Genomic DNA, 24473 nt, shown 5'->3' with positions numbered 1-24473 from the left:
ACACTGGAAGTGAATAAAAATGGTCAGGTGAAGTGTTTTACAACATGGACTATGGTATTCATTTGGACTATGTAACAGAGTTGGGTCTAGGAGATACTCTTGCAATGGCCAAGTTTTTTTTAGAGTTTAAGTAGGATACAACCAGCATACTAATGACACAGAGCTTCAGTACTTCTAATTTTTAGGAATTAAAAAACATTCTTGAACATTGCTTAATCTTGATCATGGAATAAATAAGGGGAGAACAAGCCAAGATGTTAAGGATACAGATCCTGCATGGAGCTGCATTCTTTCAGGAGGTTTCTGACTGCTCCTTGATCACCAGCTATCAGTGGATTGACAAGTGACAGTTGCCAGGACAAATTTACACAATTACAGTTACCATGTTTATGGGAATTCCTCTTCAGCAACCAGTTACAAGATGGCCTGGTTACAATCTACCCTTATAATTGCAATGCACTGTATATGCTGCTACCTTGGAAAGTGCCCAATGGTACAAATAGAGTCCAGTGGTGCAAAATGCATTACTCAGCGAGAGAATTATTCAATATCTATACTGAAAGATCTGAACTAGCAAGAGCCTCGTAGGCACAAACAGAGAAAGCTCTTCAGAGTTTGGTATCCAACTATCTGTTAGTACTACTACTTGTATTAGTAAGGAAGGGCTTTTTGAAAATTCCCCAGACAACAGTCCTGACCATCTGTTTGAAATGTGGGACTATATGACACATAGGGAGATGCATTTAACTCCCACTCCCCCTATGTTCAAGCATTGCTTCTGCCAAATACTTCATTAGTAAATATCCATCTATCATATTTGTATATCATGCCCTCCCCCTGAAGCCAGTCTGCAACAGCTTAATCTTAATTGCGCTATATGTGGCTTCATTTTAAACTTACTATATGCAACTATAATTTTTGAATAGAAAAGCAGGGTAAGCAAGTAAATTTAATATCTTCCACTGTGAACTGTGCACATAACCATCTTTAATTACTTATGCTTTAGTACTAAAAAAATGAATCAATTGTCATTTAATAATACAGATTTTTGCTTCTTCAACAACATAATTTCCCCAACCCTCAAAGAGACAAGCAGCCATCCTTCAAACTTGCCATGAAGTGACAGGATTTTCTTTTGCAGCCAAAATCTCCTGAACATAGTCCAGGCATCCCATACACAGGAAATTCTTCTGTTCTCGGCCTTGATACACAAACTGTGGTCTATAATTGCTGTTATCTTGCAAACCAAATAAAATGTTCCTTACCCTGTAACTGTGGCATTCATAATATGAACAAGACAAACTGTCCTCCCAACTTCAACAACATGGTGTCTAAATATGTGATGTGATACAATTGCTTCAGAGGTTCTCAAACTGAAAAAGAAACAACCTTACAATAAGGGCAAGGAGAATATGCTTAAACTGCCTCCTTAAATTAGGAGTACCAAAACTCAGCCAACCTGGAATCACAGACACAGATCTCAAAAACCCGATACCCAACCTTCTAGGGTTGTCTCACCAGCAAGGCTTCTCCTCTTAATCTTCTCAAGCAATCCTATCCAAGTCTCCCTTTGAGGTTGACAAATGGGCTTCAGTGAGAAAAAGCAGCAAGTGAAAAAAGAAAGAAAGGCACTACTTTAGAGACTTTTATCTCACTCAACTTGAATAGTTCAAACACAGCACTACATGTAGGCCTAATGTTTTATCCATACATTCACCCTGCTCAGATTCTGCTCAGACTAAACCATCATCCTGGCCAATGATGTAATCCGTAATCCACCTTTCTAGAAAACCATCTAAAGGGAGGGGGGGAAAGGCCCATTCTTCCCACCCTTGTTTCAGCGGGTGCTGCCCAGCCAGGAGCTCCTCTGTTAATATCATTGAAAGTTCTCATTGAACAGCTGCCCTTTGGTTTCCACTTGGGGTGGTCAAGATTCAAATGCTCTCAAGAGCACAGAAGCTGGGGGGGGGGGGAGAAAGAGAAGAAAAGATAACTTATCCAGACAACCCCCCAAAGCTATGTCCATTTATATGGATACATCTAGTTTAATGAAGAAAAGGACCAGGGGGTGACATGATAAGTCTTCCAATATCTCAGGGGCTGCCCCTAAAGAAGAGGGAGTCAAGCTATTCTCCAAAGCCCCTGAAGGCAGGGCAGGAAGCAATGGATGGAAACTAACCAAGGAGAGAAGCAACCTGGAACTAAGGAGGAATTTCCTGACAGTGAGAACAATTCATCAGTGGAACCACCTGCCTCCAGAAGCTGTGGGTGCTCCATGCTCCATCACTGGAGGTCTTTTAAGAAGAGACTGGACAGTCACCTGTCTGAGATGGTACTACAGGTTCTCCTGCTTGAGCAGGGGGTTGGACTAGAAGACCTCCAAGGTCCCCTTCCCAGCTCTATTCTGATGGATTGAAATGGTATATATATATACACGGTCCCCTGCCCGAGAAGGGGGTTGGACTAGAAGACCTCCAAGGTCCCCTTCCCAGCTCTATTCTGATGGATTGAAATGGTATATATATATATATACAGGGTCTCCTGCCCGAGAAGGGGGTTGGACTAGAAGACCTCCAAGGTCCCCTTCCCAGCTCTATTCTGATGGATTGAAATGGTATATATATATACACGGTCCCCTGCCCGAGAAGGGGGTTGGACTAGAAGACCTCCAAGGTCCCCTTCCCAGCTCTATTCTGATGGATTGAAATGGTATATATATATATATATACAGGGTCTCCTGCCCGAGAAGGGGGTTGGACTAGAAGACCTCCAAGGTCCCCTTCCCAGCTCTATTCTGATGGATTGAAATGGTATATATATATATATACAGGGTCTCCTGCCCGAGAAGGGGGTTGGACTAGAAGACCTCCAAGGTCCCCTTCCCAGCTTTATTCGGATGGATTGAAATGGTATATATATATATACACGGTCCCCTGCCCAAGAAGGGGGTTGGACTAGAAGACCTCCAAGGTCCCCTTCCCAGCTCTATTCTGATGGATTGAAATGGTATATATATATACACGGTCCCCTGCCCGAGAAGGGGGTTGGACTAGAAGACCTCCAAGGTCCCCTTCCCAGCTCTATTCTGATGGATTGAAATGGTATATATATATACAGGGTCTCCTGCCCGAGAAGGGGGTTGGACTAGAAGACCTCCCAAGTCCCTTCCCGCTCTTCTGCTATCCTGTTAAGCATTTACTTTGCTCCGTCCAGTTCCTGAGCGTAGGGGTTGACTGCACGGGTCTCCGCTGTAAAGGAGCGGCTTATAAAGCAGGGAAACGCCCGCCCGTGACAGATGAAATGTTTCCCCCCCCCAACCCGACGCCTGAAGGCAACGCTGCGAAACCCTGCCCGACCCCACCCCACCCATCCCCCGCTTCAGACGACACGCGTGACCCACAAAACCCCGGCAGGTCGTCCGGGCGGGTCCAACTCACTCGGGGAATCTCCCAAGCCTGTTAACCCCTCGCCAAGCTTCCCCAAGCCCGTTAACCCCTCAGCGACACGCAGCTTCCCCGGCCCGGCCCGGCCCGGCCGGACCCCGCTCCCTCCCCTACCCCCCCCCCAGGAAAGAAGCGGCGCCTCAGAAGAAAAAAAGCGGGAGAAAGCCGCCGCTCATTCAAGGGCGGGCGGAACGAGCCTCCACGGAAAACCCCTCCCGGCCTGCCTCAGACGAAGCAAGCGAGGCCTCCTCCCCGGGGCGCTCGACGTCCCGACTCACCTGGTCCCAACAGCAGCAGCAGCAGCAGCGGAGACAGCCGCCTCGTCCAACCCTCACCCGCTCCGCCGACTGGTAAGATGGCGGCCGCCCCCCCTCAGCTATCACTGCAGCAGCGGCCCCGGGCGCATGCGCGGGGCACGCCCGGCACGCTGAACGCATGCGCCTTTATCCCGTGGGTGGAGGAGAACGACTTGGGTGGGGCGGTTAAGAACCGGCGAAGGATGCCGGATCTGAGGAGAAAGAGGAAAAGAACTTCTGAGACCAGCGTGCACCGCGGTCGAAATCTGAACGACGCGCAAGGCATCGTGGTCTCGGTAGGCTTTAATCGGGCGCTCCGCGCCTTCGGTCGCCAGGTGGATTCAATAATTGTGTTTTGATAGTATTTTAGTCGTATTTTATATATATATATAGGCTTTGTATAGTTTTAACCTTTTTAGTCGTATTTTATATATATATAGGCTTTTTATAGTTTTAACCTTTTTAAAAAAATATTATTAGACCACCGTGGGCTGCCCCTGGACGGCGGTGCCTCCGAAAGATTCACACCAAAGGAGACGCTGGACAATGGAGGCGACGGCCCGAGCCACCTCCTCGAGACACCTTGATCGGAGACGGCAACACCAGGGGCATGACACCAGGGACTCCCGTACCTCTGGGAGGCCACGCTCTGGACGGTCCTCAACCAATAGGGGCCATGGAACTGCGGCCGGGAACAACGCCCAGAGGATCAGGGAGGGAACTGTTTGGGGCGGCTGAACCACCGGAGCTGACGCCAATTAATGGATCCCTCCATCCTGCCTTCTGCCCACTCTCACCCATCTTTGCCCATTCTCTCCCCACAGGACATAACGGGCCTGGGTGCTAGCCACAGTGGCAGAGTGGCTGGGCCTTACACCTGCTACCCCATAGAGGTGAGAGCTCTATGGGGTATGCCTCACCCAGAGTACGTTCTGGACCACCTCCGGAAGCAGAGACACAACCCATCGTGAGAGGATGAGGAGTGGCCTGCTTCTGGGGGTTCGCCCGGCCAAGTGGCAGTGGCAGGACGACGATCCAGATACGCACCTACCCGACTCGACCCTCCTGCAAATTCACCATCCAGGGGACAGCCTTCCCGGAACCACCTGTGACTATGCTCGTTCAATACTCTAGCATAGCACTGCACGCCCTCAGGGGTTCCCCACTCTCCTGGGTGCGACCCGCCTGCATCACATCCAATCTTGATGACGGGCCCAACCACTGGGCCTCTGAGAGATGGCCAGGCAGGGTCAGGGGCCTCCAGCATAAGCCCAACAAGAGGCCCCTGATTAAGTTCTTAGTTAAGTTTTTTGTGGGGTTAGGGAGGGGGGAGGGAGGAGACTATGGTTGCGCGGGAAAGGCACGCCTTCCAGCCACCATAACCCATGCCAGGCCCACGGCCGTTCGCGACAGCGTACAACGAGGACCAGTCGCCGATAACACCCAGTGGCGTACTGACAAACGTCCCATCCCTAGGATGGTGGGGAATGGCAGAAGGTGCACAGACAGAGGGCCGTATCGTCACCGGGAGTGTCATCTCCGCTCTGTACAGGCGGTGAGACGCTCCGACCCTCTGTTCTCCCCCGGAGGACCCGGGAGCAAAGGTGCGCACCCTCCCATGCTAAGGCTGGTCTACCTGAATGCAAGGTCCGCAGCTAACAAAGCTCACCTCATTCGTGACCTAGTGGAGAGTGAGCATGCGGACCTGGCCTGCATCACGGAAACCTGGCTGGGCCCAGAGGGGGGTGTTCCCCTGGTTGACCTCTGCCCGCCAGGTTTCCAGGTACTGCACCAGCCCCGGGCTCATGGGAGGGGCGGGGGAGTGGCAGTTATCATCAGGGAATCCCTTAGCCCGCGAGAGACCACCGTCCCTCAGATGGTCGGGTGTGAGTCTCTCCTACTGAGATTCGGCCCAGGGGCGCAGTTGGGTCTGCTGCTGGCGTACCTACCACCTAATCGTGCAGCGGCGGCCCTACCCGAGCTACTCGATGTCCTCTCAGGGTTGGTGGTTGAATTCCCAAGACTCATGGTCTTGGGCGACTTTAATCTACCGTCCCTGGGAGGATCGTCCGAACTGGCTCGGGAGTTCATGGCTTCCATGACGGCCATGGACCTGTTGCAAATAATTTCTGGGCCGACTCATGAGAGAGGCCACAACCCAGACTTGGTGTTCTTGTCTGGACGGTGGCGTGATGATGTCGGTGGGGGTGCCACAACTATTACGCCCCTGTCATGGACCGATCACCACCTCCTGCGGCTAGACTTCCCCCTTGCCACCCCCCACCGTGGGTGCACGGTGCCAGTCGGTACCGCCCTAGGCGCCTAATGGACCCTGATAAGTTCCAGGCAGCGCTTAGGGACTCGCATGCACCCCCTGCTCACAGCTCGGCGGAAGCCTTAGTGGAAGCCTGGGAAAAGGCAGCCACGGAGGCTCTGGACCGAGTTGTACCCTTGCGGCCTCTGACCCGGCGCAGATCCCAGCGAGCCCCATGGTTCACCGAGGAGCTCCGGGAGATGAAGCGTCGGAGACGGGGCCTAGAGAGCCGTTGGAGGTCCAGTCGATCCGAATCCGACCGATTGCGACTAAGAATCCTCACCAGGTCTTATCTCGCTGCGATAAGGGTGGCAAAATCCAACTACTTTTCCACCCTCATCGCGTCCGCAGATAATCGCCCGGCTGCCTTGTTCAGGGTGACTCGCTCCCTATTAAACCAAGAGGTGAGGGAGGAACCCTTGCAGGGTCGAGCCGAGGAATTTGGTCAATATCTGCTGGATAAAATCGCTCGGATTCGAACTGGTCTGGACTCCAACTGGGCTGAGATGGAAGAACAAGACATGGACAGTCTTGTCGACGTTATCTGGGAAGAATTTGATCCTGTAACTCCTAAGGAAGTGGACAGGATTATGAGAAGGTTGAGCTCCTCCACATGCTTACTGGACCCGTGCCCTTCCTGGCTGGCCTATGCAGCTCGAGAGGCGACACGAGGCTGGTTCCTAGCGGTCATCTCTGCTTCTCTGAGTGAGGGTCATTTCCCCACCGCCTTGAAGGAGGCGGTGGTGAGACCTCTCCTCAAGAAGCCCACCTTGGACCCATCCTCTTTGAATAACTTTCGTCCAGTCTCCAATCTTCGCTTCCTTGCGAAGGTTGTTGAGAGCGTGGTGGCGCACCAACTTCCTCAGATCCTGGATGAAGCGGTTTATCTAGACCCGTACCAATCGGGTTTCAGGCTGGGCTACAGCACGGAGACGGCATTGGTCGCTCTGATGAATGATCTCTGGAGAGCCCGGGACAGGGGCCATTCCTCTGTCCTAGTCTTATTAGACCTCTCGGCGGCTTTCGATACCATCGACCATGGTATCTTGCTGCGACGCCTCAGGGGACTGGGAGTGGGAGGCACGGTTCTGCGTTGGTTCTCCTCCTTTCTCCAGGGTCGCTCGCAGTCGGTGCTGACAGGGGGACAGAGGTCGACCCCGAGGCCTCTCGCTTGCGGAGTCCCTCAGGGGTCGGTCCTCTCGCCTCTCCTGTTCAACATCTACATGAAACCGCTGGGTGAGATCATTCGCAGTTTTGGAGTAGGGTACCATCAGTATGCTGATGACACCCAGCTTTTTATCTCAACTCCTAACAATATCAGTGATGCCCTAGACGTGATGTCCCGCTGCCTGAAAGCGGTCCGGGAATGGATGGGGAGAAACAGGCTTCAACTGAACCCGGACAAGACTGAATGGCTGTACGTACCGGCAAGCCAGGAGATTCAGAACGTCCCACTGCTTAACATTGGGGACAAGTTACTTCCCCCTGCTGATAGGGCCCGCAACCTGGGTGTCCTCCTAGACTCGCAGCTCTCCCTGGAAGACCACATTGGAGCTGTGACCAAGGGGGCCTTCCCCCGGGTTCGACTAGTTCGCCAACTACGGCCTTATCTAGACCTGGATTCCTTACGTACAGTCACCCATGCCCTTGTGACATCTCGCCTAGACTATTGTAACGCTCTCTACATGGGGCTGCCCTTGAGATCCACTCGGAAGCTTCAACTGGTGCAAAGTGCGGCGGCACGGACACTCTTGGGAGCCTCCCGATACTCCCATATCACACCTCTCCTCCGTGCGCTGCACTGGCTTCCGGTTGCCTTCCGTGTGAAGTTCAAGGTGCTAACAATGACATTCAAAGCCCTACATGGCATGGGTCCGGACTACCTACGGGAGCACCTTCTGCCGATGTCAGCACCCCACCGTCCTGTGCGCTCCCACAGAGAGGGCCTCCTCAGGGTGCCACCGCTCAAGGAATGTCGGCTGGTGGCCCCCAGGGGGAGGGCATTCTCAGTGGGTGCGCCAGCCCTCTGGAACACCTTACCTACCGAAATCCGGATGGCCCCTGACCTCCGTACCTTCCGTCGCGACTTAAAAACTTTTTTGTTCCAGCAGGCTGGCCTGGCATGATAGCGTTAATTGGGGTCCCAGTTTGTGTTCATTAGTGTTTCTTATTATTTTATTGTTCGGTCTGTATACCTTCCTTCCTCTGTACACCGCCCCGAGTCCCTTGGGAGAAGGGCGGTTTATAAAAACTAATAAATAAATAAAAAATAAAAAAATAAATTATAAGCCGCCCAGAGTTGCCCTGCGGTAAGATGGGCGGCCAATACATTTGATAAATAAAAAGTAAATAATAAAATTTTATGTGTTTGTAAAGTACATCCATACGTGATTTGTGTTGCCATGTGTTCGCTGCTACATGTGGGCTAAATAGCAACCCCTTTGATAGCTGTCTACCAATGCAAGCCACATCCAAGTGTGAATAAGGTAGTCCTCAACTTACGACCGCAGCTGAAGCCAAAATTTGTATTGTTGAGAAATTTGTTGACTTTCACCCCATTTTACAACTTTTCTTGCCACATTTGTTAAGTGAATCACTGCAGTTATTAACATGGTTGCTAATTTAACTTAGTAACCAGGTTAAGTGAATCGGGCTCCCTCACTGACTTTGCTTTCCAGAAAGTCACAAAAGGTGAACGTGACCCCAAGACAATGCAGCCGTCATAAATATGAGTCAGTTGCCAAGTATCTGAATAATATTATTATTATTATTATTATTATTATTATTATTATTATTATTATTTATTATTTATTATTATTATTATTATTATTAAATTTTTATACCGCCCTTTTCCCGAAGGACTCAGGGCGGTGAACAGGGCATATAAATAGAAATACAAAAGTTAAAAAAAAGGATCAAATAGTTGCCCAATTAAAACAATCAGAATATAAAACCCATTAAAACCCTAACGTTCCCCCATCAGGCCAGGCCAGCTTGTTCGAATAAATGGGTCTTTAACCCGCGCCGGAAGGAGCGAAGATCCGGTGCCATCCGGAGCTCAACCGGCAGTTGGTTCCATAGAGCCGGAGCGCCCACAGAGAAGGCCCTCCCCCTGGGGGCCACCAGCCGGCATTCTCTGACCGGAGGCACCCTGAGGAGGCCCTCTCTGTGGGAACGCACAGGGCGGAGGGGAGTCGACGCCGGCAGCAGGTGGTCCCCGAGGTATTCCAGACCCATGCCATGTAAGGACTTAAAAACCATCACCAAGACCTTGAACCTCACCCGGAAGACAACTGGTAACCAATGCAGCTCGCGGAGCAAAGGTGTAACATGGGAGTAACGGGAAACTCCCAAGACAACTCTCGCGGCCGCATTCTGTACCAGTTGGAGCCTCCGAGTGGTCTTCAAGGGAAGCCCCATGTAAAGAGCATTGCAGTAGTCCAGACGAGAGGTCATGAGCACATGAGTGACCGTACACAGGGCATCCCGGTCCAGATAGGGCCGCAACTGACGCACCAGGCGAACCTGAGCGAAAGCCCCCCTAGTCACGGCTACTATGTGATCTTCTAGAGTAAGCCGTGAATCTAGGAGGACTCCCTAGTTGCGAGCCCTATCCACGGGGGGGTAAAAACTCACCCCCCATAGAAAGAGATGGAACATTTTGAATGTCCCGGGATGCCGGAATGTACAGCCACTCGGTCTTGTCAGGGTTGAGCTGAAGTCTGTTTCTCCCCATCCAGACCCGAACCGCCTCCAGGCAACGGGACATCACATCGAGGGCATCACTGGGGTGGTTTGGGGTCGAAATGAAAAGTTGGGTATCATCAGCGTATTGATGATACCCAACTCCAAAACCACGAATGATCTCACCCAGCGGTTTCATGTAGATGTTAAACAGGAGAGGCGAGAGGACCGATCCCTGAGGAACTCCACAAACGAGAGGCCTCAAGGTCGACCTCTGCCCTCCTGCCAACACCGACTGCGAGCATCCCAGGAGATAGGAGGAGAACCACTGAAGAACTGTGCCTCCCACTCCCAATCCCCTGAGTCGCCGCAGCAGGATACCATGGTCGATGGTATCGAAAGCCGCCGAGAGGTCTAATAGGACTAGGACAGAGGAGTGTCCTCTGTCCCGAGCCCTCCAGAGATCATTCACCAGCGCGACCAATGCCGTCTCCGTGCTGTACCCGGGCCTGAAGCCCGATTGGGACGGGTCTAGATAATCCGCTTCATCCAGAACCAGAGGGAGCTGATGCGCCACCACACTCTCAACAACCTTCGCAAGAAAGCGAAGGTTGGAGACCGGACGAAAGTTGTTTAACACAGCTGGGTCCAAGGCAGGCTTCTTGAGGAGAGGTCTCACCACCACCTCCTTCAAGACGGTGGGGAAATTACCCTCACTCAAAGAAGCAGATATAACTGCCTGGAACCAGCCTCGTGTCCTCTCCCTAGCTGCATAAGCCAGCCAAGAAGGGCACGGGTCCAATAAACATGTGGTGGAGCTCAACCTCCCCATAATCCTGTCCATATTGATCGTATGGGGATGCTGCAATGGTCTAAGTGTGAAAAAACGGTCATAAGTCACTTTTTTCAGTGCCACTGTTAAATTTCGGTCACTAAACGAACTGTTGTTAAGGTCTACTTATATTAATGTTTTGAGAGACAGAAAAAACTTTTTAAAGCACAATGTTATCAAGTATCTCCTGAAGATCTGTTTCAATGTTATTGGTGGTCAAAAGGGATCTTTCTTGAAATAACCAAGAATCATATTGATTCTAATGTAGCAATTATCTTCTCTTTGAGGTGGAAGCAAGATTAATTTATGGTACTTCAGGAGCATGCTCACATAACAGACTTAATTTGGTTACTAAACAAACCCACTTTCTAGATTCACAAAAGATTTTAAATCATAAAAGCAACTCAGTTTGGTTAATTTAGTCACTAGTCTGCACCAGATTCTAAGCTAAGAGAAAGCTAAGATTTACCCTAACCAGATCCAGCTGGTGTACACTGTACCTTCCACTTATTAAGCCTGCTGTGTGAACTAGGCCAAAATGTTAAATCACTTTTGCTTTTATACCAAATACCTGGGTGTTAACATAATTCAAAGCACTTCAGATTGCTCTGTTCGGGGACTTTCATCAGACAAAGTTGTGTTATCAAAGTTTACTGCCTCCCTTAAAGCAGTGATCAGGCAATTGTGAAAGTGTCACCTCCTGTAAAAGTAGCTAATAAATTTTCTCAAATACATGATCACAAGAAATTACCGTCTCCTGCTTCATCTGGCATGTTCTGATCAGCACCAGATTGTACTTCTTGCAAACAGATCAAAACATCAAGTGGGAGGAAAAGCATACAAACATGCTTAAATTATTTTGCCAGACTTGGTTAAATGTCCTATTTGTTCAAGGATATCAGAATAACAGAGTTGGAAGGGACCTTGGAGGTCTAATTTTAATCCCAATCTTCCTGAAAGACTAGTTTGGGGAAGATGACTTAATTTATCAAAACTAAGTGTCTTTCCTGATACTGAACTCCGATGCCAGACATTCAAAACATAGCCAAATTAAATGGGTACCTAATGGATGCATTCATGCAACACAATAACATGGCTAAGTTTTTGCAGTGTATATTACGCAGGCCTGATGTGTTTTAATTCATTTGTGGTTTCATCTAGCGTGCCTGGCTGAGGAATTCTGGGAGTTGAAGTCCACAAGTCATAAAAGGGCCAGGTTTGAAGACCCCTGGTCTAAGGCAACATTTATTGGTGGTGGCTGTAACAACATAAATCTTGCAAATTTGATTATGTTCCAGCCCCTTCTCCATTTAAACAATTCAGCGAATTAGGGAGCTGTCTGAACCACTTCCAAATAAGATGGCCTTGATAAAGATAGGCCAGCTCTGCTGCCAGGATAACAAGGGGCGAAACATATTTTCAATCCATTACAGCAAGATCACATTTGGAAGTGATTCAGACACCCACCCTAATTCATTGAACTGTCAATTGGGAGAAAGAGCTACAATAAGACTTGCAAGATTCCGCTATTATAGCCACTGTCAATAAAAGTACAGGTCCTTAGGACCTTGGTTGAGCTCAAAATTCTTGATGCTGAGTGAGACACTTGTTAAGTGCGTTTTATGACCTTCCTTGCCACAGTTCTGAAGTGAATCACTGCAGTTGTTAAGTTAGTAACATGGTTGTTTAATGAATCCGGCTTCCCCACTTGATAGGTCACAAAAGGGGAGTCACAGGATCCCCAGAACACTGCAACCGTTATGATTGTTGCCAAGTGCCTGAATTTTGATCACACGACCATGGGGATGCTTCAAGGGTCATAAGTGTGAAAGATGGTCATCAGTCACTTTTTCCAGTGCCGTTTTGACTTCGAACGGGGTCACTAAACAGTTGTAAGTTGAGGGCAACCTGTAGTCTAAGACTTCCTACGGAGTCTTGATCTGGTCCAGGGGTCTTCAAACCTGGCCCTTCTATGACTTACGGACTTCAACCCAGAATTCCTCAGCCAGGCACGCTGGCTGAGGAATTCTGGGCGTTGAAGTCCACAAGTTATAAAAGGGCCAAGTTTGAAGACCCCTGATCTGGTCTGTCTAGTTGAGTTGAGACCAGATTGAGATTTCTACAAATTTACAGATGATCAAAAGTAGAACCAAAATGGTAAAAAATATCCCTCTAGCACAGGGGGTCCCCAACCTTGGCCACTTTATGACTTGTGGACTTCAACTCCCAGAATTCCTCAGCCAGCTCCACAAGTCATAAAGTGGCCAAGGTTGGGGACGTCTAGCATATTTATTTCTCTAGTTCTATCACGAGTATTTTTTTGCCTTTTTAAATATTGCTCCCATTAGGCGCTAGTTATTTTGACTTCACTATTCCTTTCCCTTTTAAGGGTGTTTTTTTTCTTATTTTATGCATTAGGCGTTATTTAATTTCAAGGCCACCTAACTCTACAGCAACTCTGAGCATAAGTACCTGCTTTTAAAGAAGGCAACAAACATCACAGAAAGCGCACAAAAGAATCAATGTTGTGCTTTCGTCTCTCCTCCCCACTATTCCTTCTTTGTTCTTTATTTTATAATAGCCCCTCTGGAAAATAAAGTTTTTCAAATCGTTTCTCCAAACCTCCTTCTTTTCATTCTCCTGCTCGAGGGCTCGAAAGCAAAAATGACTTTTCTCTACCTAATGCATTTTTCCCCCCCATTCATCAGCCCAGAATGAAAACAGAAAGAGGGACAATCTATTTTAGGTAAATCAAGGGAGCAGAGAGAAGTCCACCATATATGCGGTGGTTGTGAGAGGACGTGAAGTTTCAATTGCACCATCTGGCCACATCTTGACCTGTTCCTTAGCCACGATCCGTGGACATCCCGGAAGAAGAGTTGCCTTTGTGAACCAGTGTCTGAAATGGGCAGTTGAGGGGGTTTTGTTTTTTGTTTTTGGAAACGAGAAAACACACACACACACACACACCCCAGCGTGGAGTCCAATAAAACTATTTTATAAATAAAAACACATTGGAAGTTTTCAATTTATATAAAACCAAGAAAGAGGAGGTAAGGCAATATGCGTGATGGGAAGAATAGCACCAAAGTTGGAGGAAGAAAACCAAAGGGAAGGGAGCAGCCAGAGATGGAGGGGTAAGGTTGGCGTGTGTGTGTGTGTGTGTGTGTGTGTGTGTGTGTGAAGTGGGGGGGCGGGGTTGTCAAGGTTGCCTTTGTGGCAAAGCAGTCATAAAAAAGATGGCAGCAGATAAAATTAGGGGTGGTGGCCTGAAAGAAAATACTGTGAATCGAAAGGGGACAAAGAAAATTGCAGAACGTTTAAAAAGGACACAAAAACAACATGATCCTCGAGTCTAATAAGGAAAAACCCATATATACGACTGTTGACCCGGAAGGCAATTTACAAAGCCTCGGGGAATGCAAGTGTGCAAATGGAATTGCACAATCCTTGTACAGTGAAGGGAGAGGACCTAGTGTGTGATTTGTACTTAACCAAAGGACTTTCAGGATAGCAGTTACTAGGTGGGGTTTCTCTGTCCCCATCTAGGCTGAACGTTTGTTGTTCCTTCACCCATGAAAAGAAGGCAAGCAGAAGTCCTAAATCCTAAAAGCATCCTGGAGCCTTGGTGGAGCAGTGGGCTAATGCCTCCTTAAGTAACACCAGCTGCCTGCAATTAGTGCAGGTTCGAGTCCCACCAGGCTCAAGGTTGACTCAGCCTTCCATCCTTCCGAGGTAGGTAAAATGAGGACCCAGATTGTTGGGGGCAATTAAGCTGACTTTGTAATAATGCCGCTTGGGGTGTGTGTGTGAAAGCCCTAACAAGCAGGCATATACATAGAATGAAGGCTACTGCTAAGCTTGTAAGCCGCCCTGAGTCTTCGGAGAAGGGCGGGATATAAATGGAATTTTTTAAAAAAATCCGGTGTAAAGGGCAAAACAAGCACAGACTCTTTTTTTTTTTTTCCTACACCAACTCTACTCCTCTCCCCGACTTAAAAAAAAACCCGCAGGCGGTCCTCAAGTTGCAACCACAACTGGATCCCATCTGCGTTGCTAAGCAAGGCAGTTAAATGAGTCACACCCACTTTTATAACCACCTCTCTTTTTTTGCGATGGCTGTTAAGCAAATCGCCCCACTTGATAAGTGAATGACGCAGTCGCTAAGCGAATCTGATCCCCATGCATTTAAGCTTGTTGGAAGTCAGCTGGAAGGTTGCAAATGGCAGTCGCGCCACCCCCGGGGGACACCGCAACCATCACATATACATTATCCGTTGCCAAGCGTCCTAATTTTGACCCGTGGCCACGGGGATGCTGCAACAATCGTAATGATGACGACGGGGTTGTAAGTCACTTTTCCCAGCGCCGTTAAGAGCTTCAAACGGTCACGGAAGGATTGTAAGGCAAGGACTACCTGTAATAGTTTTGTTGTCAGCTGGCACCATTTCTCAGCCCCTTCCTTTCCACCACTTCACAACAGACTGAAAGAGGTCTGTGGAGATTTTTAGTCCTCCAGGTCGTAGTTGTCCCAAAGGAGTTTTTTTTTCCAGGCGGCAACTGGACTTCCTTGTTTTTCTTTGAAGACGTTTCGCTTCTCGTCCCAGAAGCTTCTTCAGCTCTGCCTGGATGGTGGGGAATGGAAGGATTTATTATACTCCTTGCAGACAGCTGGTCATTTGCCTTCTTTTAGAGAGTCGTGGAGGCCACCTGGAGGTTTACCCGTGTCGGCCTCAACGACCCTCTAAAACAGAGGTCTTCAAACGTGGCCCTTTTATGACTTCAACTCCCGGAATCCCTCAGCCAGGTTGGGGAATTCTGGGAGTTGAAGTCCACAAGTCATAAAAGGGCCAGGTTTGAAGACCCCTGCTCTAAAAGAAGGCAAATGACCAGCTGTCTGCAAGGAACCTAAATCCTTCCATTCCCCACCATCCAGGGTCAGAGCTGAAGAAGCTTCTTGGAGGAGGAGAGAAACGTCTTCAAAGAACAAGCAAGGAAGTCCAGTTGCCTCCTTGAAAAAAACATCTTTGGGAGACCGAAAGATGGGTATTCTATTCAAACTCAGCAGGAATGAAGGTGAAACGGGAACCTGAAAGGTGTGGGAATGGACGTGGCCTTAGACCAGCAAATTCTGGTTCTACAAAGGCCAGGCCAGCAAGATCAAAAAGGCCCACCATAAAACGCCTACCTATTATTCTTGGCTAACAGTCCATGAGCAAGAGCGTAGGCTTATTGGAATTGCAGCCTCTCACAGAAGTGACGAGAGCTCACAAAACACCCCCACAAACACACACACCCCTTTCAGCAAGACTGATGGCCATGCCCACCATACCTAAGATAAGGGGGGGGATTCATTGTACAGCAAATTAGGTTTCATTCCTACACAGTACAAAGGCCAAAACCTGGCCTAAACGAACCCAACAGAATTTTTGCCTCTAGGTAAAACCAAAACAATGCAGCCAGATATACTAGAAAGTCACTTGGCATGATTATAGCTTTTTTTTTTTTTCCCTTGGCAGACGTGGAAGGTATGAGGGCTTTTCTGGCCAAGTAAATGCCACTTCCATTTTTTTTCCTCTTATGGCATTTCAAAGGCCAAGAAACAGCTGGGTTTAACGGCCATCGTTTTAAGTTCCCCAAGGGTCGTTCTTGAGAGTTTGGTTCTCCGGACTCGGTCTTGGTGAGGCTTGACAGATGGACACTTGAAGCTAAAGCAAAGGAATATTGGACCACGCACCCCTGACGTGATCCCGCACAGGAATCAGATAAGCAAGAGCCAACCGCCGCCACAAACTAGCTCCTTAGATGGATTCACACCACGTATTAGTGTAGGTAAAGCAGGGCGGGGTGATCACAGCACGTGGCAGCTGACCTCCTTGGCTGGTCTCCAAGCAACTAAGTGAGCTGGACCTGGTTAGTGCTTGGATAGGTCAGTAGGAAATGCCGGACTAGGAAGTAAGGCGATATCCCAGGAGGATAAGGAAGCTACTTGGACGAGTTCATGAAGTCATCGAGACTTAAGTCATAGGAATCTTTAGTTTGCGCTTCAGTGCGCTGGGTCACCCAGCCCTTGAGGATCAGAATTTGAGCGTCTGTATTTCGATGGTGGGACGAGGTTGGGGAGCAAATGGAATACCTGGCTGGCAAATCTCAGCTGTTTGTGCAGGAATTATTCCTTTGTATGGGCTAGCCACTAGGAGGAATAAGCATCATCCCTCTCCGGCCTTGGAAGATTTCACAAGCCACCGTCCAGATTGACCCCACTTCAAAACCAAGAGGAAATTTGATTTGCTAAAGACAGGAAGCGGAAGTTGCATTCTGCGACCAGTACTATTTAAAAAGCAAAAAAAAAAAGTCTACATACAAGCAGAAAAATTTGTAACTTCCAGAAAATCATGCCAAAGGGATTAGGGAAGGAGAGAAACGAAAGAGGGTCAAAGCCTTATACAATCTCTCAGAAGTCAGTCCTCTCCATTCAGGGATAATTGTTTTTGTTTTTTACTTTTTTCTTTGAATCGGGATTGTTTTGACCAAAAAAAATAATAATGAATGAAGGCGGTGCCAATCCACACAGCAATGAAAGGTAAAGAACCAACGATGGAATTTAAAATGAAATAAAGGCCAGACAGAAGGAACTCAACATCTCCAAGAGAGAGGGAAGACTGTTTTAAGTCTGTGGGGGAAAAAAGTGGTAGCCGAAAGAACAGCAGTGTAACCCAAACGGGATTCATGATCATCAGCGGTGTTCCAAAAAGCAAGCGAGCAATCCTGAGTTTTTGATAGAGCTTCCTTTGCGTTTACTCAATGGCGTTGTAGGGTGTTTTTCCCAGGAGAAAGCCGTGGTCCTTCCGTTTTGGATATCTTGAGGAACCTAGCCTTGGAGTGCAGATAGCGTCCTGGCCCTCTCCCCCTGGATGTCTTCCAGACATCAGACATCCCAAAAAACCAAGTTTGGCCTCCAGCATTTCCCTAGGAAAACCTTCATCCCAGTTTGAGGAGCACAGCTTCAGCGAAGAAGGGGAAGTCGCCACCGTTCAGCAGGTCCATCGCAAGAGTCCCAAGGGTGACTGCCGAAGAGGGTCAGTAGTTGGGAGCTCAGCCCCGCTTCCCTCCCGAGCCGATGGATAAGGAGGGACATCTTCCAACTAAGCAGGCTGTGTGTGTCTTCCCCCTGGACAGCAGGAGGGACCAAACCACCACAACGTGCCGCGGCTCTCCCCACACCACGGCGGGCCGGCTCAAAGGAAGTCAAAGACCCCATAATTCTTGGCTGCTCGGCAGAGAGGAACACAAGAGGGGCGAGGAGGAGAAAGAGGGCAGGTGTTTAGGGCTGGCGGCGTGGAAAAAAAACAACAGCGGAGCGAGCAGCAGAAGTCCTGGAGCAGGTGTGGATTAATGGATTAGCGTGCAGGTTAACGGGTAAAAACTACAAGCTGGGTTAGGGCTGTTCTTTGCTGCAATCACAGGTGGGGGGGGTGTTTGGGAGAAGCTGCTGGAGACGCGGGAAAGATTAGAATCAAACAGTTTAGTTCAGGGGCCCCTAATGCCCCACCCCACCCCCGGCCGTAGCCCATTATCGGGCTGCGGCTCATCTGGAACCAGGCTGTGTGAGCGGTTGGCTGGCGCACACGCCCGTGCACAGCAAAACTTGCACCAGGGGCGGGCCGGTTCCCCTCTTCCCCCGACCCCCCCCCCCGGTCCATCAAACCGTAAAGGTTGGGGACTGCTATTTGAGTTCATTTGATTTCCTCAACCCCAAAATGCCAAGTCAAAAAAACAAAAAAAAACCAGAGAGAGACAGACAAGAGACATATGCTCTTTCTAGGAAACAAACCAAGTTGGGGAGGGGGGACCCAAACAAGCAGAGGGAGGGAGGGAGGGAAGGAGGGAGGGAGGGATCTTCACATTACATCCACAAAAAACTCACTGGGGTTGCCCATGGCCATTCGGAATGACTGTCTACTGGCAGTCAGTTCAGGGGGCACCGAGGCCAGATCTCGGCCCGGGGGAGCCCCGGGTGGTCCCAGGGTGGAAGGGGGCGGTGGCATCAGGAGCATGGGAGGGCTGTAGAGAGGTGGGAGCCCGGGAGGGCCATAAGACTGCTGGCTGTGGTGGCTGCGCACGCTGTGAGCCATGGAGTGGTGGCTACGCTGGCTGGCGGGCACGGAGCACTCGCTGGCCGCTCGCTCCCGCCGAATGCTACTGCGGCTGGTGTGGTCAGATTCGCTGCCGCTACCGCCGGACTTGGATTCCCCGGCCTTGGGCTCTCGGTCCTTCCGTCTCTCGCTACCGCTCCGGTTTGAACCGCTGCTGCGGCTTCCTGCACAAGGAGTAACAATTCAGAGCGGTTAGACTCGCAGGGGTAGGCAACCTGGGCTCTTTTGTGACTCGTGGACTTCAACTCCCAGCATTCCTGAGCCAGCATGGAAACCTCTCCCTTTTACCTCAGCATGGCTGGCTCAGGAATTCTGGGAGTTGGAAGTCCACCCATCTTCAATCAGCCAAGGTTGAGAAATATTGAATTGAGAAGACTTACCGTGTTTAAGCTGGGGGACTCTGGGGGAGGAAGCGAGCCAGCAGTGACTCAATAAAACATTCTGCTTTGCTACACCAGGTTGGAAATCCCGCATTCACTGCCAAAATTACTCAATACAGACCGTCCTTGACTTACCGCGGTTCATTCAGCTCAAAGCGATGCCGGCTCCGGAAAAAAAGGGGAATTAAGACCGTTTTTCACCTCTACGGCTTCTGCAGCCACTCCCAGGACCGTGTGACTGAAATCCAGAGGCTTGGCAACTGGCTCACACTTAAGACCCGTTGCTGTGTCCCGAGGTCATGTGACGACACCCCCCCCCCAGTTCTGCGACCTTCTGAAGAGTGAAGTCAGCGGGAGAACCGGACTTCGCTTTGCCACCGCGTTCCTAGCTTAGCAGCTGCAGGCGATTGGCTTAACAACTGGGGCAAGAAAGGTCACAAAATGGGGCCAGACTCCCTTAATAAATGGCGCACTTAACCCCAGGAATTTTGGGCTCAGCTGTGGTCGTTAAGTCGAGGGCCACCTGTGCATGCCCCTCAACCATGGCTGGAAACTGACCAAAGAGAGAAGCAACCTGGAATTAAGGAGAAACTTCCTAACAGTGAGGACAATCAACCAGTGGAACAGTTTGCCACAAGAAATCGTGGGCGCTCCATCACTGGAGGTTTTTAAGAAGAAGCTAGACAGTCACCTGTCTGAGATGGTATAGGTTCTCCTGCTTCAGCAGGGGGCTGGTCTAGAAGACCTCCAAGGTCCCTTCCTATTCTATTCTATTCTATTCTGTTCTGTTCTGTTCTGTTCTGTTCTGTTCTGTCCTGTCCAGTCCATTCTATTCTTTTCTGTTCTGTTCTATTCTATTCTATTCTATTCATGTTTTGTTTTATTCTTATTCTATTCTATTCTATCCTATATTTTCTTTTCTATTCTATTAATGTTCTGTTTTATTCTTATCCTATTCTATTCTAGTTCTGTTTTATTCTTATTCTATTCTATCCTTTATTTTCTTTTCTTTTATATTCTGTTCATGTTGTTTTATTCTTATTCTATTCTATTCTGTTCTGTTTTATTCTTATTCTATTCTATCCTATATTTTCTATTCTATTCTATTCTATTCATGTTGTTTTATTCTTATTCTATTCTATTCTATCCTATATTTGCTTTTCTATCCCTATCCCTATTCCTATTCCTATTCCTATTCCTATTCTACTCTACTCTACTCTACTCTACTCTACTCTACTCTACTCTACTCTACTCATGTTCTGTTTTATTCTTATTCCTCAGAAGCAGAACATAAAGACATTTGTGCCCCCACCTGATCCTTTGAGCCGGAGCAGGCAAAGATGCTGTGAATCAAACAACTTTTTCCTGGGTACAGCACAACAGAAAAAATGGAGCCAAGAAATAAAATGGTGAAATTGGATTAGAGTTAGGCTAACCTTGGCATCGTCCATCTATTCTCCAGGACAGAACAGAAATACAGCAGTTTGTGAGCACTGCAGGAAGTATGGGCCAATGACTTGGCATGTTCTCCAGCAAGAATACACAAGCTGTTTGGACCCCGACAACATTGAACTATTGCCCGCTTGGAAGCCGACCGAAAACAAAAGGATCTCTCTCTCTCTTTTAACAAGCTAACATTCACATTCCATTTTTCCACTCCTCTTAAGCCACCCAAAGTGACTTACAGCATTAAAAACCATGAAACATTTAAGAAAAAGAAATACACGTAGTCCTCAACTTACGGACCACAATTGTGGGTGACCTTTCTGCTGCTAAGCAAGACATTTGCTAAGTGAGTTTTGCCCCGTTTTACAACCTTTCTTGCTACAGTTGTTAAGCGAATGGTTTCACTTGTGAAGTCAAGTCACACGCTCGTGAAGTGAATTTGGCTTCCCCGTTGACTTTGCTCGTCAGAAGGTCGCAGATGGTGATCACACAACCCTGGGACACTGCAACCATCATAAAATATGAGCCAGTTGCCAAGAATCTGAATTTGGAATCACGTGACCCTGGGTACGCTGCGACCGTCACAACTATGAATCGGTGCCAACTGTCTGAACTTTGAACATGTGATTGTGAGGATGTTGCAACGGTCGTTGTGAAAAATGGTCCTAAGTCACTTTTTTTTCAGTGCCGATTTAATTTTGAACATTCACTAAATGAACCGTGGTTAAGTGGAGAACTACCTGTAATCATATGACAAGTAAAACATTCCAGTTGGAACAATAAGAGGGACCACTGAAAGGGCTATTAAACTGGAGAGCCAGTTCAGTCTAACCGTGAAGGCACCAGGCTAAAAAGCAGGAGACTCTCTCAGTTCAGATTTTGAAAAAGCTGCTTTTAACCTGATTTTAATGAAGCCCTGCTACAAACTATAGCTTTATCTGCCATCGTTGCTCAACAGATTCCTCTAAATTTATTTACTTCAATGTCTAAGCTCGGCCCACTCACCAATGACTCTGGGCAGCTGAGAGAAAATAAGGAACTTAAATGTCCCTCGTTTTTAATTTAACAGATTGCTTGCATGTACTGTGTTGTTGGTTCCTAATGGTGACGGACTTCATTAACTTTTCTACCCACGTTTCATAAATAAATCTGAAACTGTTATTTCCCAGTGAATGGAAACCAATCCACCCAACGAAAGGAAACCAATCCACCATCTCCCCAATCCGCCTGCATTTATTTAATTCGTTAAAACTTTATCTGCTACCTCTCTCACCGTGGGTCTAATCCACATGGCTTGAAGCCAGGCAATTTGAAGAAATGCCTGCCCCCCATTTATAATCCTGCATCCAGTTTTGGTCTCCACTATCTAAAAAAAATATGTTAAAGACCCTAGAAAGAGTTCAGAAAAGAGCAACAAAGATGATTAGGGGCCTGGAGGCTAAAACGTACGAAGAACGGATGCTGGAATTGGGTTTAATGAAGAGAAGGATGAGGGGTGACAGGATAGCAGTGCTCCAATATCTCAGGGGCTGCCCCAAAGAAGAGGGAGTCAAGCTGTTCTCCAAAACCCCTGAAGGCAGGACAAGGAACAATGGATGAAAACTAATCAAGGAGAGACCCAACTTAAAACTAAGGAGAAATTTCCTGACAGTGAGAATAATTAACTAGTGGAACAACTTGCCTCCAGTAGTTATGAATGCTCCAACATGGAGGTTTTTCAGAAGAGACTGGACAACCTCTTGTCTGGAATGATACAAGGCTTCCTGCTTGAGCAACAAGTTGGTCTAGATACAGGAGTAGGCAACCTTAGCTCTTTTATGACTCGTGGACTTCAACTCCCAGAATTCCTGAGCCAGCACAGCTCAGGAATTCTGGGAGTTGAAGTCCACGAGTCATAAAAGAGCCCAGGTTGCCTGCCCATGTTCTAGAAGATCTCCAGGATCCCTTCCAACTCTGTTATTCTGTTATCTACCCGGCCCACCAGGATGGAGTATGTTACAGGTCTCATTGATTAGGGATGGTCATCTGGTGTGGGACCACAGAAAGAGGTCTTCTTGGTGGTGGCCCCTTTTTTATGGAACATCACTTTCCTTTGAGATATGATTGGCCGCCACCCGACTGCTTTTCCAAAAGACCCTTAAAACATGGTTTTGTCAGTGGGCCTGAGGTCCACGAATGGGGCCACTCAAGTGATTCATTTGACTGTGTTGTTGCTGCCACTGAGGGAGAGGTGTTACGGGGTTTTATTCTATGGTTTTTTTTTAAATTTCATAAGACACCTGGAGCCACTCATGTGTGAGTGAAATAAATAATAAATAATATATTTCTGGCTTTCAGCTCACAGGGAACAATTGAGTTCAGAATCACGGACTTTTTCACAAATTTAGGAACAGCCATGAAAAACTCCTAATGGGGGAGCTTTACACTGGAGACGGCTGAGGAATTAAAACTTAATCCCCACCTCCTTGTGTCCGGCTCCCTCTTTTGCCATCTTGTGTTAATGATTTTACCTTTTTTATGATTGATGACTTTAATGTTTTTTTCATTTTTATACCTTTTAAGCCGCTCAGAGTCATTGGATACAAGACAGGTCATGAATGAATGAATGTATGAATGAATGAATGAATGAATGAATGAATGAATGGCAAAGGTCCATAGGAATATCCTGGAATAAATGACCAATCTAGAATAAGGATGCAGCGAGATTTTTTCCAACGCTCAAAAGCTAAACTCATTCATTGGTTAAGAGGGAACATGAGTGTCCAGAAGGAACAGGCTGTTCCCCCAATCGAGATTTTGGGTTTTTTTTGTTTTTTAATATTCAATTTTATTTTCCCATTTCTTACACAAACAAGTCAACAAATATATCGCCATACATAAAATACATACACGTAAGTTTGGGTGCTGCTCGTCCATTTCCCCTTTCACTGTATCCACCCTCCTTCTCTCTCTTCCCTCTTCTCTACTTTCTTTCTCCCTTTTTCCTTTCTTTCCTACTTTCCTCTTCTTCCTCTCCTCTCCTCTTCCCCTCACCACTCCCCTCCCGTTTCTCCCCACTTCTCCTCCTCTTTTCCTCTAACCTTCCTACTTCCTTCCCCCTCTCTTCCCTCTCACCTCTCCCTTCTTCCCTCCCATCCCTCCTCCGATACAATTCAGAGGTGATGTCCGAGCAGCTCCTCTCCTTGGATTTTCAATGTCTATATTAGGTATGATAATATCCTTATCTCCTCATTTTTCTTCCATCTAAATTAGTATTAGCTGTCTTTTAAGCCTATTCTCTTTTTCACCCACTCATAAAGTTTTCCCCAAATTTCATAATACTCCGACTCTGTCTTATCTTTAATTATCATCGTTAATCTATTCATTTCCGCACATTCCATTATTTTCCCGATCACCTCTTCTTCTGGAGGAGCTTTCAGTGCCTTCTAGTTTTGTGCAAACACAATCCTAGCTGCAGTGGTTATATGAATAATCAAATATGTGTTCTCTTTGCTATATTTCTCTGGTAAAATACCCAACAGGAATATTTCTGGTCTTAATTCTATACGTTGTTGTGTCATCTTTTCTATCCATGATTTGATTTGATTTTGGATGGCGTGTGACCTTACCCCTTTGCTTTAAAGTTGCTCACTTCTAAAGAGGGACCCTGGATTAGGGGTCCCCAACTCCTGGCACTGGTCCACAGCATGCCAGCAACTGAACCCCACAAACAAACAAAGCTCCATCCACCGTATGCAGGCAGCAGCATATAAAACCACGCTTCCTCCAGTCGGTGGAAAAACCTTTCTCTATGGAACCGATCCTTGGTGCCCCAAAGGTTGGGGGACCTGCCCTAGATCAGGGGTCCCCAAACTTTCTTCGTTGGCAGCCCAATGCAGGGGTGGGGATGCCTTTACGCGCACGTGCGCTCGAAGGGGGCTGC

At 47.9% G+C, this 24473-nt stretch overlaps 2 protein-coding genes across 4 annotated transcripts in view; both read right to left on the bottom strand.

Annotated features, from left to right (window-relative positions):
* The window catches only part of AP2M1 (adaptor related protein complex 2 subunit mu 1), a 41748-nt gene extending 37907 nt beyond the window's left edge, over nucleotides 1–3841 (bottom strand). The window contains exon 1 of one of the 2 annotated variants that reach the window (XM_083364001.1): nucleotides 3722–3841. The gene's annotated coding sequence lies outside the window, so the exon portion shown is untranslated. Of the gene's footprint in view, nucleotides 1–3709 lie in introns of both variants that reach the window. The other variant, XM_083364002.1, reaches the window with a different exon arrangement.
* Nucleotides 3842–14541: 10700 nt separating this feature from the next.
* Nucleotides 14542–24473, bottom strand: part of DVL3 (dishevelled segment polarity protein 3) — an 88781-nt gene continuing 78849 nt past the window's right edge. The window contains exons 16-17 of one of the 2 annotated variants that reach the window (XM_083363933.1): nucleotides 18497–18889; nucleotides 14542–17839 (exon numbers count right to left, since the gene is read on the bottom strand). In XM_083363933.1, coding sequence (XP_083220059.1) covers nucleotides 17808–17839; nucleotides 18497–18889 — 425 coding nt within the window. In that variant the 3' untranslated portion in view covers nucleotides 14542–17807. Of the gene's footprint in view, nucleotides 18890–24473 lie in introns of both variants that reach the window. The other variant, XM_083363932.1, reaches the window with a different exon arrangement.

This window comes from Vipera ursinii (assembly GCF_947247035.1).
Source record: "Vipera ursinii genome assembly, chromosome: 5".
Classification (NCBI taxonomy): domain Eukaryota; kingdom Metazoa; phylum Chordata; class Lepidosauria; order Squamata; family Viperidae; genus Vipera; species Vipera ursinii.
The sequence above is the reverse complement of the archived record's forward strand: the minus strand, read 5'-3'. Positions and strand labels throughout refer to the sequence as shown.